The sequence below is a fragment of the Argiope bruennichi genome, chromosome 7 (genome assembly GCF_947563725.1).
Source record: "Argiope bruennichi chromosome 7, qqArgBrue1.1, whole genome shotgun sequence".
NCBI lineage: Eukaryota > Metazoa > Arthropoda > Arachnida > Araneae > Araneidae > Argiope > Argiope bruennichi.
Window position 1 is genome coordinate 106,881,631 of NC_079157.1, and position 18,548 is coordinate 106,900,178.

Sequence of the window (18,548 nt, forward strand, 5' to 3'; positions counted from 1 at the left end):
CTTAGAATGTTTTAATAAAAGGATGTATTGATACGAAGAATAAATAGGAAAGGGCTCTGAACAGAAAGGTCCATAAGTAAATCCGCCATTACCAGGCACGCATCCAATATGAAACACCTTACATGACAGAATAAAATAATTCATACAACTCAATAACATCCAAATTTCGATATTCGAGAGCGATGTCTGATGAAAGCCAAGAGAAACCTCTCATCCTCAGAAGGTGTGAATTGTCTTCACCTCGTTAATAGCCTTGAAACAAACCTGAAGGTTACAATTGCAGGGACCCGTGTTATATTTATCCCAAATGCTTTCAATTCTAGCAGCACACGTAAAACGCTGTAGAGCATTTAATAAAGAAAGTTTTTAATTATTAGAAAGCAGTTTTAGATGCATGATTAAAAATTCGATACCAGTAATATCTATATGTTCAGGAAACCAGCAAAGCGCAATATGCAAGTCCTCTTCTATGCGGTATCTGTTGTTGCAAGACGGGTGTAGGTAGAATTTAATAAATGGATACATTGGCAATCCAATTGAATACGGCACTGCGCCCCAGTGACTTCATTAGAAATCTGAATTCGTCACCCACAATCTTATAAAAAAGGTCAGAGGGACCCTGCTTTGGACCCTCCCATTTGAATAGAAAAGTTCCTCCAAGTACGCTATCCTTCGATAATAAGGCAATTCCAATACAGAATAGACGATTTACAGAGATTTCTCAACTTTATTGTTCATGTCTAATTTAAACGCATTACACTAAACTTTATAGATTACGTGCAATTTTTTTTTTTTGTATAAGATTGTGATTTATGGATACATTTTAGTTTACATGTTAAAAGATTAACATTTAAAAGTCAAGAGACACGGGGAAGGTGGTTAAATTTAACTAAAACAATCTCATGAAAAGAAATCCTGGCAATTTTCTTCTAAAGGTTCACAAAAATTCAATCGAGCCTTTTAATAGATGACAAAAGTTAATTCTAAAACAAATTATCCATCCATCCATATCAGCCAAATTAAAATTTCTAGTCTCTTCATCTGTTAGAATTAAGATTAAAAAAATTTTCATCATTAAACAGTAACTAATATTAATTTCTGGCCATTCAGGTTATTACAAAAGAGATTCAAACTTGAACAGTTCGAGTTTATTCATCGATTAGTGCAAATAAAATGTTAAATCTAACTTTAGAACCGAGACACGAATTTTTGAACGTTTTGCAACTTCTCCACAACAAATGATATTAAGATAAATGAATAGATGATGTGCCCTAAACAAACAAAATCTACAACATCAATTATTGAGTTTAAAATTTTGGGTAATCTGGAAAATATTCCAGGTTAAACACTTGCGTTCCTAATGCGACTGTTTCGCTTTTGTTGACTATACATTGGATCTAAAATGAATAGCTAGTTAATGTACACGAAGGAATGCACGTTAATCTCTCACGAGCTCCGCATCTTGAAGTCCTGCTTTTGATGAATTTTATTTTAGATTAGTCTGAAAAATACATTCAATTTATTTTCAACGTCTTCTCTACTATTCTACAATATTTAAAGTAGACAACATCCCTGAAATATGAAGCCTTTCTAAAAATGAGTAATTATTGGTATTACTTTACCTTAAACGAGTATAGACGCCGTTTGAAGCACACTGAATTTAAGTTTACAAAAAACTGAAACGCAGTATTCATATTCTCTATTGAGTTTATCTAAATATTTTAGTTTTATTTTATAATTATCTAATATTTTATAACCGTTAAAGTATTATTTATAGGCAAAATATCCCGAAGTTATGTACATTTAAGGTTTGTTAATTTTTGTCATTAAACTAAACCTAATCCTAATTTCAGCAATTATAAACGTTAATAAAGTGTTGCATATACTTTTGTTCTTTCAAAGTTTAGTTAATTAAAACACGTTTTAATTAACAATTTTTTTTTTAAGATATTCCCCTATTATATTAAGGTCTACTCTCGCAATTCCCGATTGCCTACCCTATTCCTCTCAACTACCTGTTACATGCCTGAGAAATATTTCGACAAGAAACTACTGCGGTCAATTCGATTTCCATCCAAAACGCTTCATTTTAAAATTTCATGTCATAGGTTCGGTCTTCATATAAAAAATTTATTCCATTTACATTTTTTGAAATTTTAGAGCTAGTTATTTCAGTAGAACATCCCTATAGTTCAAAAAATCTAGAGGCAGTGTCTTATATTAATATCCAGTTTGATTACTAAGAGAATTTAATTACACAAGAGGCCTGAATTTGGGAATCTTTATTTCATTTCATGTTCCAATATGATAAATGTAAACATCAATATCGCATTATAGCAAATCGCCAATGAAATATTTAAGCTTGCCTCCTAATCTGCTCTTTAAAGTTCTTTATGAATTAAAATACATTTATTATGCGTTTTCCACCAACAGCTCCGTATAGTAAACCATCCTTTGAAGGGAAGGATTTTAATTTTATATCAAAGCAATTGGTACTATTAAAGAATAGATGCCAATCCGACGGTGTCATGAGTAAAAGATCGGGTAGGAATAAGGGTATAGGTAGAGCCAACATTATCCCAATAAAAGTTTGGTCCATTTTCATTATTCTGTCCCGGGCAAAATTTAAGATTAGTTTTCGTTATTAATCCTAAAATCAATCTATTTAACGACCATAAACTTTCTAAAACAATTGCGTTCTAATTTTTTAAAAGAAAGACCGACATAAAAAATCCTACTATCTAAGTTAAATTTTAAAAATAATTTTTACTATTTAATAGTTCTGCTCAAAACTATCTAAAGCCATGTAGGCGAGTGAAAATATTTCAGATGGTTTAATATTAATTTTAAGAAATTATTCTTAAGGGCACATAATGAAGATCACATTCATAAATATAGTATCGTTGCCAAAGGTGCAAAGGTGAGTAACATCGCATTTCATTGTAGTATGAATTTACGAATTAATTATTACAAATTTAAAATACATTTAATTACAAACCTGCGGACTTAATCGTAGCTGTGTCGAAAAAGTTCCTACGCGTATTTCTTCACCTCTATCATATTTTATTTGGTTAATAGGATGAGGATGCACTATAGATTAGGAAGAAATTCCAGAAATAAGTATTTCGTTTGATCTCAGTATCATTCGTTTGCTACAAAGTCTACGAGTTTTTCCAGAAAAGAATTTTCAAATTATAATAGATGACAATTAAAATTCTGATTACAAGCGATAGTATGCGAGAGGCAAGACTCTTGATTTTATACACAAACATTGTAATGAGGTAATGATTAAACAATGATTCCATTTAACACATTACAAGATAGTTAATTAAAGCATGCATTAAGACTTATTTAAACAAATTGGCCTCCAGTTTATACAACAGAGTGGGATTTCATAGGACCCTCCCATACTTTCTCCTTTCGCATAAAAAAATCGAATCTTAATGAATGGCCTATGCAAATAGCAGTTACACATTTAACGATTAGCCAATGTCATCATCAGGTATTTATCTACGAGAATGTTCCTTTTTCATGCAGGGTAAGTGCCTTCGAATAACATGAAAATTTCTCAATTCAAGCAGAACTGAATCTAATATGCAGCTATCCCAAGGCGAAAAGAGTAGAAAATAGCTTTTAATTTCATGCATTGTTTACCATATTCGTTTCAGAAACGATTTGAAACATTTGAATTTTAAGCAATCTCTACCCTATATTTTAAAAACTACTTTTCAAAACAACTGAAATCGAAGAGTTTGTGGCCCTTTCCATTTAGCCACTATTTCTTTTGATATGCGAACAAAATTTGAATTTAATATCACTTTTGAAATTATAAAGCTACCGTCTATATAAATATCTAGTCTGATTAGCCTATTCTCCAACCTATGTCAAGACCGTACTCACCCTCGATTGCATTGTTTTTCCAAAATTTGCCCCCCTTTACACCTTCTTGTTTATAGGAGTAATTCTTCAGTTAATAACTTTTACAATGATTAGCTATTAACTCTAGCAGCCCGAGATAAAAAGTATACAGGTGAATTTTAATTGTAGACACACGCACTCGGGGCAGGGACCAGGAAGACACACGCACTCGGGGCAGGGACCAGGAAGACACACGCACTCGGGGCAGGGACCAGGAAGACACACGCACTCGGGGCAGGGACCAGGAAGACACACGCACTCGGGGCAGGGACCAGGAAGACACACGCACTCGGGGCAGGGACCAGGAAGACACACGCACTCGGGGCAGGGACCAGGAAGACACACGCACTCGGGGCAGGGACCAGGAAGACACACGCACTCGGGGCAGGGACCAGGAAGACACACGCACTCGGGGCAGGGACCAGGAAGACACACGCACTCGGGGCAGGGACCAGGAAGACACACGCACTCGGGGCAGGGACCAGGAAGACACACGCACTCGGGGCAGGGACCAGGAAGACACACGCACTCGGGGCAGGGACCAGGAAGACACACGCACTCGGGGCAGGGACCAGGAAGACACACGCACTCGGGGCAGGGACCAGGAAGACACACGCACTCGGGGCAGGGACCAGGAAGACACACGCACTCGGGGCAGGGACCAGGAAGACACACGCACTCGGGGCAGGGACCAGGAAGACACACGCACTCGGGGCAGGGACCAGGAAGACACACGCACTCGGGGCAGGGACCAGGAAGACACACGCACTCGGGGCAGGGACCAGGAAGACACACGCACTCGGGGCAGGGACCAGGAAGACACACGCACTCGGGGCAGGGACCAGGAAGACACACGCACTCGGGGCAGGGACCAGGAAGACACACGCACTCGGGGCAGGGACCAGGAAGACACACGCACTCGGGGCAGGGACCAGGAAGACACACGCACTCGGGGCAGGGACCAGGAAGACACACGCACTCGGGGCAGGGACCAGGAAGACACACGCACTCGGGGCAGGGACCAGGAAGACACACGCACTCGGGGCAGGGACCAGGAAGACACACGCACTCGGGGCAGGGACCAGGAAGACACACGCACTCGGGGCAGGGACCAGGAAGACACACGCACTCGGGGCAGGGACCAGGAAGACACACGCACTCGGGGCAGGGACCAGGAAGACACACGCACTCGGGGCAGGGACCAGGAAGACACACGCACTCGGGGCAGGGACCAGGAAGACACACGCACTCGGGGCAGGGACCAGGAAGACACACGCACTCGGGGCAGGGACCAGGAAGACACACGCACTCGGGAGACACGACATCGCTATCGACTCCTAAATTCTCCAATTTGTGCCAAAAAATTTAAAGTGAGAATTCCTCCCTTTTCACATAGATGGTAGCATTATAATTCAAAAATTATTGATCGATATTAACATAGCCGAAAATCCCCCGAGACATACTTGTAGAACAGAAGGGATCACAAATTCAATTTTAATCTCGGGTTGTTTTGAAAAGCCTTTTTCTCGTTTAAGATAATTTAATTATTAATGGGAAATACTTCTAATTCTGTGGAGAAACGCATCGGGGCAATAAAATGCAAAATTAAAGCCATTTTATACTCAATAGTTTTTTGAATAGCTGCACAATCACTACGGATTATCACCAGTTTTGCAAGAACTGAAATTCATTAGAGGCATAACCATAAGCTCCGAAAAGCACTTTCACTGCATGTTAAAGGAAGCAGCCACGAATCAATACCCGATGAATGACAATGGCCAGTCGGTACATATGAAATTTCTATTCGGGTAGTTTAATCCGATATTTATTGATTTTCTATGCGAAAAGTTAATTTAGAGAGTCCTAGGAAACCCAACATTTTTTTTAAATGAAAGAGTTAGCCTTAGTTCTGTAGCTTTAAATTCGAGCGAGACTTTAAGCTGCATCGTTAATGGCATTACTTGCGAAGTTCAATATAATTATTACTAAATTTAAGCGTCCCTGAAATAGTTTGCGCATAAAATAAGCAAGAGTTTACCTCTCCAAGATTCAATCGCCTTGTAATCAGAAATTGAACCATCATTGTTTGAATGCTAAAATTTTGAAGAGTTGGTCAGACTTTTGCCGTAAATGATGCAATCTAGAAACTCATTCTTTTTCAAGTATTTTTTGTAATCCGAGGTAAATCCTCGTGTTTCAGAGAATTGGGAAGATGCTTCCACGTAAAATGAGAGTAAATTATTGGATTTATCCCGTCTTCTGGATCTTCGGAATCTATGAAGTTAGAATCGCTTAATATTTTAAAAAATATACTAAAATTTAATAATTTTGCACATCAGGTGAACACGCCAGTTAATCCGATCTCTTATTACAAATAACCCTAAAGCTTTAGGTCTTATACACCATTTTAATCTTTCAGTATGGAATATTACACATGTCCCCATTTTCTTGAAGTGCCCGATTCTAAATGGAGCATTTTTGCCTATTTTCAAAGATTATCATATTTATAAAGTATTTTTAAGTAAAAGTTAAAGTATTTAAAGTATTTTTTAAATATTTAATAAATGTTACGAAGGCTACATACTTCACTGAAAATTTGAGTTTATAATTTATAGAAGCTTCCAGATTTAGCTTTTAAAACGGATTATGCAGCTCGTTAAAAGTATGAGATTAATTGTTAACGGCAAAATATGCTTAATAATTAACAGCAAAATGTCAGATCTAAACATTCCAAGATTGTTTGGCAAAGATGCCCAGAATGAGAAAAAGTAGTCCAGTTGATTGAAAAGAGACCTAAAATATTATCGTTCGATACCTCTTCATTGTTACCCAATCTCTTCCTTCCCACTACGTCATTTTAAAGATATATAATCCTTTTATAGATATATAATCCAGAACTTCAAAGATGTTGCAAAATTAAGAAGGGGTGACTTAGAAGCAAGACAAATCTTCCCATCATATCATACATTATTCCATTTTATAGATCTTCCATATGATATTACATTATATTAAGATTGATCTTGAAAATCCAAGAAGTTAAAATTTACATTTCTTATAAAATTAAAAATATCTACTCGAAAGTTATGAATTTTAACGAATTTTGAACTTAAAAATTTGAATGTTAACTTCAAAATTTAAAGTGCTAATTTAGTTTTCTATTTAATTCTTATCACAAAAAGTAGTTGGGAATTTTCAAAATCATTGTCTTTATGTAACTATCCTTTTAGTAATTGAACGAACAGTATATTAATATAGGACACTTCTTATAGATTTGTTTTTGTGATAGGAATATCCTTTGAAAGAACTAGCATTGAAATTCCAACAAATTGAAAGCATAGACCCAATTTTGTCGAGATACATTCTTAAACTTCAATTTAAGTTTTAGAAAGGGGATTTTGTTGGAAGCCGGACTGATCGTAATAGAGACAGTTGCCTAGAATTCATTTCAGGTATGGGATTAGGAGATGCCTGTACTTTCAAAACTTTATTTTTAAAAGTTTAAAAGATATCTACATTAATTTCTGAATCGCAGTTGGAATTAAATATTAAATTATTTGGTATAAGGGACGAATGAATGAACACTAATAAATCAAATCCCCATTAAAAAAATAAACAACTTTTAAGAAAACCAGCCTTTATTTTTATTCTTTAAATTTTAGTCTTTTACATATTTAAAAAGGATAGTTATTCCCATCTGACATTAATAGCATTACTTAAATAACCGTGAATAAAAATTAGTCGAAGATTTTATCTGAAATGCATCCAAAGCGACTAAAAATTTTAGTTTTATTGGAAAGAAATATATTCCGAAAAGAAATTTTGAAGTCAATTAAAATGCATGCCGCCATATCCTAAGCAAACCAATCCAATTATTTTAAATTTCCCTAATACTGCAGATCTGTACTTTCTTAATGGATCAGAATTTCTATGGCTTGTATTAGTTTCTAATTTCATGAATGTCGGGAACCAGGCCTTAACTGTAACCAGTTTTAACTGTAAAGAACTTTCCCTTCTCACCCCCAGGGGTTTGTTGACTTCCTCTCGTTTTGGCGGCAACCAACGAACGCGTTTCATACTGTTCTAACTTGTAAATATATTCTTAATCATGTAACATATAATCAAGTAACAATTAAATAATATTCTTAAAGAGAAGTTCCCCATGTTAATGAGTCAGTCACTGAACCTGCCACTAATTAGATATTTGAGATTTTCAGCTGCAGATGGAGACAACAACACCAGTATGTAAACAAAAAGAGATTCCAACCAACAAAACAGAGGTAAGAGCTTTTACTTGCCTTTAATTTAGAGATTGTTCGTGTTGGAATAATGAAAGCTACAGCCAATAAAGCCCAATTCCTTATTTCCCATCTGAAAATTATTATTAATCTATTTCCAATTAAGTATTAATTTAACACCCAAATAAGGTTAAGTTTACGAATCACATTTTGCCTTTTGAGTATAAAATCCGTTTCAAAGTGTGAACATTTTTACACAGGAGTGTTAATACCGAGTTTGAATTCACTGGCAAAGAATAAGATCATATATATTTTCGTAAGGTTAAAAGGTATCCTTGTGCAATAGTCTAATACTGAAATTTTATGGTTAAGCGATCTTGTAATGATTACGCTATTCAGTTCGATAAATCTCAAACTAATCAATTTAAAATACAACACTAAGCGAAGGCTTCATTCAGATATTTCAAAACAAGGCGACAGCAAAGGGAGCAAAGATGCCACGGAATCGTGGAAGTACGATACTAATTAAATAAACCCACATTCTTAATTTGCATTACAGGCTCAAAGATTTCACCCAATTGGAAGACAACATGAAATGGTAATTAGATTCAAGACAGACTTCCTTTTAGTTAAACAACAAATACACATGCTGCATTTAAACTTTCAAACGAATCTGAGACGCTTCAGGAATTTTTCCGAAATTCGTGGCGAAACCCGTTTTGCAATAGATAGTATCCTGAAAAGAATCTACCGAAAATGATATCGTCGTTGGCAATGAATTTATGTTGCAAGATTTAGTTTAATTTTTAAGATATTTAAAATAGCTCAAGGATTCAACAATAAATTCCTGAAATTAACGAATTATAAAAATTCTCCAAGTCAGTTTCTGAAGTGTACAATGAATAGTTGGGTAAACAGGAAGCGCAGCTTGCTCACGCAAGCTCTCCTCTGCAGTTATTGAATTTTTACAACATTTACCAAGGTCCTCATTTTAGAAAATCAATCATTTGGCATTAAACCCGATTGGATCATTCTCCAACGACATATTAATACCACTTATTCAAAAGGGTATCGAAAGTTCCTTCACTGAATTTGAACTTGAGCTGAAATATTTAACTACGAAGCTGATTCAGTAGTAATACTACTCAATTATCGGGTAAACATTCAAGATCTATTTAGGTGAGCTGTTCCTTAGAAGTAGCGATTTAATTCAAACTGAAATAATCCTATATCCCCAACAGAAAAAATAGGAATTGCCTCAATCAAAATAGGAATTGCCTCAATCAAAATAGGAATTGCCTCAATCAAAATAGGAATTGCCTCAATCAAAATAGGAATTGCCTCAATCAAAATAGGAATTGCCTCAATCAAAATAGGAATTGCCTCAATCAAAATAGGAATTGCCTCAATCAAAATAGGAATTGCCTCAATCAAAATAGGAATTGCCTCAATCAAAATAGGAATTGCCTCAATCAAAATAGGAATTGCCTCAATCAAAATAGGAATTGCCTCAATCAAAATAGGAATTGCCTCAATCAAAATAGGAATTGCCTCAATCAAAATAGGAATTGCCTCAATCAAAATAGGAATTGCCTCAATCAAAATAGGAATTGCCTCAATCAAAATAGGAATTGCCTCAATCAAAATAGGAATTGCCTCAATCAAAATAGGAATTGCCTCAATCAAAATAGGAATTGCCTCAATCAAAATAGGAATTGCCTCAATCAAAATAGGAATTGCCTCAATCAAAATAGGAATTGCCTCAATCAAAATAGGAATTGCCTCAATCAAAATAGGAATTGCCTCAATCAAAATAGGAATTGCCTCAATCAAAATAGGAATTGCCTCAATCAAAATAGGAATTGCCTCAATCAAAATAGGAATTGCCTCAATCAAAATAGGAATTGCCTCAATCAAAATAGGAATTGCCTCAATCAAAATAGGAATTGCCTCAATCAAAATAGGAATTGCCTCAATCAAAATAGGAATTGCCTCAATCAAAATAGGAATTGCCTCAATCAAAATAGGAATTGCCTCAATCAAAATAGGAATTGCCTCAATCAAAATAGGAATTGCCTCAATCAAAATAGGAATTGCCTCAATCAAAATAGGAATTGCCTCAATCAAAATAGGAATTGCCTCAATCAAAATAGGAATTGCCTCAATCAAAATAGGAATTGCCTCAATCAAAATAGGAATTGCCTCAATCAAAATAGGAATTGCCTCAATCAAAATAGGAATTAAAGCATGATGATCCAAATAAAGAGACAGTCACCTCGTTAAACAACTTGGAGTCATCTGTACAGTTTGTCGCGGTCACTCGAGTTGGTCAGGATTTCGCATAGTGTCAGACATAAGTTTAGAATATAGAACACCGATTTCAATTTAAATTAGAATGGAAAAAGAAACTCCTCCAGTCAGATCTTCAAGTCAGATGAAAAGCAAAAAACTATGAGAATATTCAATATTCGTATTCCGTTTGAAATATTAGACAAATTTGTTTAAATTGATTGCAATTAATCGAGGAAGGGAGATTTAATCATATTTTCCAATTATTTTCTGGAATTGGGTTATTTTAATCCTGCTGTGGGAATGTCGGGTCAATTTAATACAATAATGTGGAGAGCTATTTTTCGCATTTTTGTTGCAAAAATGTACAAGCCAACAAGCCAGTTGTGCATTATGTTATCAGTTTCTCTAGATTCGCCATTTAATATTTTCTTTCAAGTTTCTATTTGAATATTATCACACTGAGAAGCTGATTCTGAACTAAATGGAGAGCATTGCTATTATTCTAATTTATATCATTACGGAATTAACAAAATCTCGTCTATTAGATGTTTTAAAAGATAAGTTTAACTAGAAATCAGAATAGGTTCTGCAAAAATATATAAACTCAACATACATATTTGCTTAAATATACAATTCTATAAAAAGAAATTTAGCTAACATTTGATTTGAAGTTTAATGCATAACTATTGATATGAAATTAATAAATTTCACAAGAACTTAATACAAAAATTGTTTATCAAGACATTTAATATTCAGAAAAATACCACACTTCGTAGATAAGAACTTTCAACAAATAAATGCATCATCCATTGAGAAAACAAATATACTCTAGTAAAATGCTCAAAGTCATTTTATAGCATTTACATAAATTATAGATATTTTAAATCAAGCAAAAAGATTCCATTTAGTAAAACCATTTCATGTTCAAATTGCACATTAAGAAAATTTAATTTGCTTATACAATAAAATAGTGGGTCCAAAAGCTAAATTTAAAAACGAAAATTGAACTATGAAGCAGTTAAAAAAATAAGAAAGTTTCACTCCACCATTTTAAGTTATATATGAAATACTATAAAACATTTGCGCACAAGAATAGATTTGACTTCCTAATCCTTATTTTAAAAATGATTAATATCTTTTTCTTAATTGTTTTTATGTCCAAAAGCAAGTACTCTCCGTTATTAGCAGTTCTGTTTATATAAGTTTAGTTATATTGTCACGTAGATGAAGTGAATGTAGTAAATCCAATAGAAATGAACACTCAAGATCAACTGAAGAGTTTAACAACAATCCAACCGATTGTGAAACCACTTATATACAGTTCAAGAACCTTCTAAAATTTGAAGGCTCGCAGAAAATTAGGAATTTACATAAATAACATATTAGAATAATTAACATAAATTTGCATAAGTGACATAAAGCAAATTGAAATTAAAAATCAATTTTTGGCAGTTCGCCTAGCTGTATTCGAACCCGTAACCTTCCGCTCCGCGATGAGATGCGTCGTAAAGCCGACTGAGCCATCGGCGCTTGGTCGGAAGGAGCAATTTTCGCTACAATATTAACGTCCCGTTGTAAAGCAACACTAGGGCTATTTTGGGATGGACCTCGTAATTTTGAACCGCGGTCACATGACAAGGACGACACCTGAGCTGGCAACCCCTCTCCAGGCCACACCACACCAGCGGGAGGACGTTTGGCCTGACGGATTTAACGTGCAACAGATCTCCTTACACAACGGTTCTTCGGTGGAATCTGGTCTCGAACCTGAAACCCTACGGCTCACAAGCCGAGATCTTACAACCAGGCCACCGCGGCCTTTGTTTATATAACAATTAGAATATGAGAATAACAATTAAAGTTTCGAAATACACTTCGATGAATGTTTGAAAAGTGATTTTAAAAAGCAAATTCTGTAGAATAGCAGTAGATAAGTTGTCTAGGAGATCACTCATGGGTTGAAACACTGCCAATGTGAAGAAAATCAAATATTCGGGAATGGCACGAGAAGTTCAATTGTATAGCTCACAGTCAACGAGACAACGCTGCCATCAACCAATATCAGCAACTCCTAAACTAAAACAGTCAAAGTGCTCCAATGTAGTACTTCATCTGTCCCATGCTGAAATGAACAGCCTCTTTAGAGAGATACTTGGATGTTAGCGGTTTGTTAACTGCATTTCAACAGCTTTGCAAGCCATTATAGGAACTATGTCACTGTATTTAAAGATCCAACCAGTATCCATCTAGTCTGTAAAGGATCTTGTAAATTGAAGCAAAAAATATCACCATTTTTCTGCAACAACCAATCCTACGAAAAGGATCGATATTTTGCATAGATAGTCCAAACAAGGAACAGGAGGCTTCAGCTATGCATTTCAAGACATTAAAATCTTGGAGAAAAACCTCTTTAATTTCTAATGAATTTTTCCAAGTCGATTTTTAAAGATTTAAATAAACAATTATTGAAACGTAAAGAAAATTACAGTGTTTGAGCAATCCCGAATTTATTGGCAATGCAAGATTTTCCGAAACCCTCAACTGTCCGATGCATTCTATTCTTTTCTCTCCAAACTTCAAATGCTCTTTTACCGTTTATGCCAGCATATGTAGGTTAATGGGGGAACGAAGGCAGTTTTGCAAAAGAAACCACTTATTAAAGTGTTGAAGCGGAAACTCAAAGAGAGCTTATAGTATTTGCAAAGTTGTTTTCTAGCCAAGAGCCATCCTTTGCCATGCTGCGCCAAGCCTATATTTGACAGTATTTGTAAGAAATATTGAAGAGCGTGTCAAAATCTTTCCAATAGAAGTTAAGCTAAATATCTCAGACAGAATGTACTCAGAATTAAACTACAGTCAATCTTTTGGGCTAGTAAGAAATTCCTATTAAGTACATAGAGCTATTCTTCCTTAAATATCACCGTTTCTACCAATGAGATGGTGATTGTTGCATTTGTTGGAACAATCGGCGATAATTTACTAACATAAGAGTACGTTAATCTGCAGGAAAAAACATGGAAACTAAATAATCAGCAATGTAGTAAACAGCTCTAAGAAGACATATTCGAGAGTTGGAGCCATCATCTAGCTCGCAGATTGAACCATCAATTAGCCAACAAATCGGCCAAAAAGAATTCGAAGAATAGAAAAGAAGAACTATAAAATTTTCGCTCCAAGAGCGAATTATTCATTCTAGAAAAAGCGCATATATGCTTTTCAGTTTGAATATGGAGATAAAACTTCCATAAATCGAAGTTTCGAATTGGCACAAACAGAACTGGAAAAACTGCAGGTCATCCCCAGGAATTGATATGTAGCTTACCGATTAATAATTTCAATTCCATTGAAGCATTGCAATTACGCAGAAGAAAATGTTTACGTAGAAGAAATATTCTTCGATGTTAAATTAAAATTGCAGATCGAAATTATGGATTTCTTATTAAAGTATTCTTAGATCAATTGTATGTCATCTATGAAGAGGTTATGTTGATAACTTGGTTTAGCGAAGCTGGAAAATCATGCCGTGTTAACTTAATGTCCTGCAGTGAATTTAAGCATTCAACTGATAGTTTGGATGTTCACTCGGGGAATTATGTAGTCTGCTTTTGCATCATTTCATTATAAACATTTTCGACAGTAAAGATTTTACTGTGTTTATGCTCCTAAATCAAGGAATAGATTTTATGTTTACTTTTTTCCCCAAAATGTAGCAATGAAAACTAAATAAATTGCATGAAAAATGAATTATAATACTTCTGGTGTACTTTTAAAGTTATAACAAGAATAAAAACTATGCCGAAATACTTTTGGATGAACTTCATATTTTTCCTCCATACTACCAAATTGAAAGTATAAATTAAGCTTCTTCGTAATCTAGGGGATAGGGCATTAAATTTTACAATATGAATAAATTCCCATCCTCACCAGCCGGCTGGTACCCAACCCATGCAAATTACTTAAGGGGGAGGGGAAGGAAGAATTCTTAAACTACCTTTTATTTTTCATTAAAAACCTGTATTGCTTTTCCCTCTAAAACTCGTAACTAAAAGTGCGCGCGCACCTCCCTTACAATTCCCTCATGCAACTTTTGCTAAAATAAGAAGCTTAGCTTTATATTTCAACTTTGGAGTGAGGAGAAAAGATTGAAGTTTTGTTGAATCATTGTAGCTGAATTGAACGGATCTCAGATATCTAATGGCTTCCTCTAAATGAAACACGATTTCTGCATTTAATATGCATGGCAAATAATCTTGGCAGCAAGATTCACGTTTTGGTCAGTTGCAAGTCAAGTTAAAGTTCCGATTTAAGCAAGATACGTTTGGCCCATTATGGCACAAGTTACAGAAGATAAGTTGCTCCAAACTTAAGATTAAAAACTGGATTTCTTGCATGAAAGCTTCATTGGACTCTGAGCATGTTATTAACCAATATTTTAGTAGATTAATAAAATGCAAGGATGGGTATTATTAAAACCGGTTATTATGGTCGGTGGGGAAACGGATCATTTTTACTTCATGATATGGTTTAAATTCTCAAGTGACCTCCAAGTAGAAGGGTACACGTGGACCTTAAAAATAGGTTATATAACCTCCTTGGAACGAAGTATTTAAATGGAATATAGGCTCAGCGTCTAATATAAATAATTGCCGAATTTTCTTGAAATCTTGCTCCTTCCGCTTAAGGGTAGATAAATCTATACTTATAATAAAGCTCAATGTGTGTGTGTGTGTGTGTGTGTGTGTGTGTGTGTGTGTGTGTGTGTGTGTTGGCGCTCTACAGGCCAGGTCATTTGACATACAGCAATCAAATCTGGCACATGTATACCTTAGAGGTCGGGAATGTGCACCTGGGGTCCCTTTTTTTGAAATTTTAATTAGAATTTTAATTATTAATTAAAAACTAACTTTCCCGCCAAAAAAATCTTCCATTTTCCCCACCGCCAACTTTTCCGCCAAAAAAATCTTCCATTTTCGCCACCGCCAAATGAGTAAAGCTTCCGGGTTTTTCTTCTCCCAACAGTAATGAGGCTAGGGTTAGTATTTTTCGGCGGATTATTTCAAACGATTCTGTTTATTTTCTTAATGTTTGATGCATTTAAAATTAAACATTGTTAATTAATCGATCCTTCAGATTCATTCTGAAGTACTTTTGAATTAAAATAAAACAGAATAAAGGAAATTAAAAATTTCTAATCCTCATAGCGTTACCCCAACTGGCGTAGAAAAAAAAAATCACGTATTTGCGTTACGTAACTGGCGTTGAAAATTCACGCATGCGCTTTGTGTTCTGAATTCCGCATTGTGTTGACGAATTATTATCAACGAATGCGGACTGGATTTAAATTTTTTTTAGGTTCGTTGCATGTTTTTGTAATTAAAATGTATGTTAGTTATATATTTTTTGTATATGCTTATATTTTTAAGTGAATCGTTTTTTAAGTAGTTTTTTTAAAACCTGTTTTAAACCGTCTATTTTAAACGATTCGTTTCATTTTCTTAGTGTTTGATGCATTTAAAAGTAAACATTGTTAATGAATCGATCTGCTCATGATGAATCTGGGAAAATTTTGTTGACAAATTCTTGAGATATTACATAAATTAAGAAAGATATTCTTTAGTGCCCATAAAGTTTAAACGCTCAGTGACTATTATCAGTAATCATATTATTAAAAAAAAATGCTTTGTTTCAGTAAAAAATATTATTATATTAATTGCAGATGAATCATTTACACTTTAATTTAAAGCATAAATTCTACGAGGGGTAACAGAAAATTAGAGAGCTACATATCACGTTATGACTGAAGGCCTTTATAATATGAGTGAATTATATGACTATCAAAATTTGAAGTTTTAAAATATTTTGCTGAAGAATCTATTAAAGTTGGAATTGCATAAAATATTTAATTATTAAAATTTTAACGAACATTAAGATTGGCGAACCGGCTGGTCGCCAAAGGCGGCTAGTATGTAATAAATCAGCCGACACACGAGAAAAGAATTTTTCTTCACTCGCCCATGATTTCATTTGATTGTAAACTTTGAATTTAAATTTTGTGCAGTAAGTTTTAATTGAAAGATGATTTAATTCAAATGTTTATTTTCTCTAAACTAATTAAATTGGAGTTTGAAATTCAGAAGTATTATATAGAAAGTTATATTTTATTCGGCGTCTTCATTTGAGAATTCTTTTGATAGGTTTTCAATGGGCCTTATGTAAAACGCATGTTTAGTTAAAATACGATTGAAATTGTGGTCTTAAAATTTCGTAGATAAATTAAGATCCAATTACGAAAGTTTCTCAACTAAATGAACACCAATATTTTCAGTGTGTAAGCCTTCTAAAAATTAATGAATTGCTAATATTTGCAGATAAGACTGATATCGAGAAAAAAAAATACGACTCAACATCGTTTTCAGTTCCTTTACCATTAGAATTCGAATAGTAACATTACAATAATGAATCCATGCAGATTTAAGCGTTTGTAATGAATGACTTTTCGGGATGATCATAAGCAAGAATTCGAAGATTTTTTGCATTCTAGATTTCCCTATTTCAAGTTCTTTCTTGTAGACTACACTTTTTCTGTAAGTTTACTATTTTTAATATATTTTAATTTTCAGCTCCAGAAATGGCAAACTGATTACGAATTTATCATGTGAATTATGCATTAAATTACTACGAGTTCAAGATGAAAACTTTTCTTACGTTGACTTGAATATTCAGATTTCAATACATATAACTTGCAACTTCCTAGGAAGATACCACAAAGTAAAAGGCTATGTTCCAAGATTGCACTCGTAAAAAATTTGCGATTTCTTCCGAGTAGTCATTCGACTAAAAATTGTCGCTTTGCATTGAGACATGAGGCATCGTGTTGTTACGCCGAACAGTCGAGTTAGATTTCGGCGTTAATGCCACTTGGCTATCCTGGGCTACACGTACGTAGCATACAATTATTACTTAAATTTTAAAATGGCAATTTATAACAAGAGATGGAATTGAAATACGAGATGGGCATTAAATCCACAAGTTGAAAATGTAAACAAAAATGGAGAATAGAACGGAGCCACAATGGAAATACAAATGACAGTTCATTTTATGAAGTACCGATATACAGCAATGTATAATTATATAATCCTATATTTTTACAAATACATTTCAGAAAATTAAAAAGATTAAAATGAACTTTAGAAAGCAAAACTACCAAATTTGGATGAGATCCAAAAAAGTTCAACGTTGGTACGCGAGACTTGGAAGGGCAAAGAATACAAGTGCAAAGATACTTTGCAAAGAATTTTAAAAATCATTGAACTCTTAGAATTGAGTTTCCAACAAGATCTGACGAGTTAACCGTTTACACGCTTTCAGACAAGTTGATATGTTGCTTTCTATTTGATAATGCGATCCATTTATATTAGATTTTATTATAAAGAGATTGTTGCCAGTACTCTGATTTGATTGAGAAATTTTAAATTTAAACCAAAAGTGGTACGTGTAAGAATCGGTAAAGGATCAGTCAGTTTTCTCCAACAAGAGGCCAAAACTTGTCGGTGGCAGTGTATTCTGCTCATAAAAATATTTGATTAGACTTCCACTTTTATATCCATTACCATACATTCCGTTTTCAACACCCTTCTGGCCATAAAATACAATGTGCAAGTTAAAATGATGCTAATAAAAATCTTTATGAAATCACAGTACTATGTTGGATCAGCTGAGAAATGTCTTGAATCTCAAAACAGCGATGAGTTTAAAATACAGTATTTGAACAGACCTATTAATCAACCCACGACTGAAGTCTGCATTTGCCATTTCACCAACGTGATTCTGAGATTTTATAAAATCTAAAAAACAAGAGACGCTCCTCGCCGGCTTAAAATCGCTGTCTTCGTAACAGTGGGCTTGTCCATGGCAAGTGCCATAAGAAACAACAAAACCTGTCCCTCATACAGGCGCAATATTTTGACATCAATCTCCGTCCAACTTAAGACTGACAGTGGAGGATGGTGCAACAGGTTGGAAGATGGATAACTTCTAATGGACTCAAGGTATCGATCCAGGAATTTTGCATATCTCATTTAAATCTTGATGAAAAGTAAGAGA

The 18,548-nt window shown here is 34.6% G+C and overlaps 1 protein-coding gene across 1 annotated transcript; it reads right to left on the reverse strand.

The window, feature by feature from the left end:
- Nucleotides 1-4,002: 4,002 nt before the first annotated feature.
- LOC129975517 (keratin-associated protein 10-7-like) lies at nt 4,003-5,998 on the reverse strand. The gene is made up of 2 exons (XM_056088578.1): nt 5,957-5,998; nt 4,003-5,262 (listed from the first exon to the last, which is right to left on the reverse strand). Exons 1-2 carry the CDS (start codon nt 5,996-5,998, stop codon nt 4,003-4,005), a joined length of 1,302 nt encoding a protein of 433 aa, XP_055944553.1.
- Between the last annotated feature and the right edge of the window lie 12,550 nt (nt 5,999-18,548).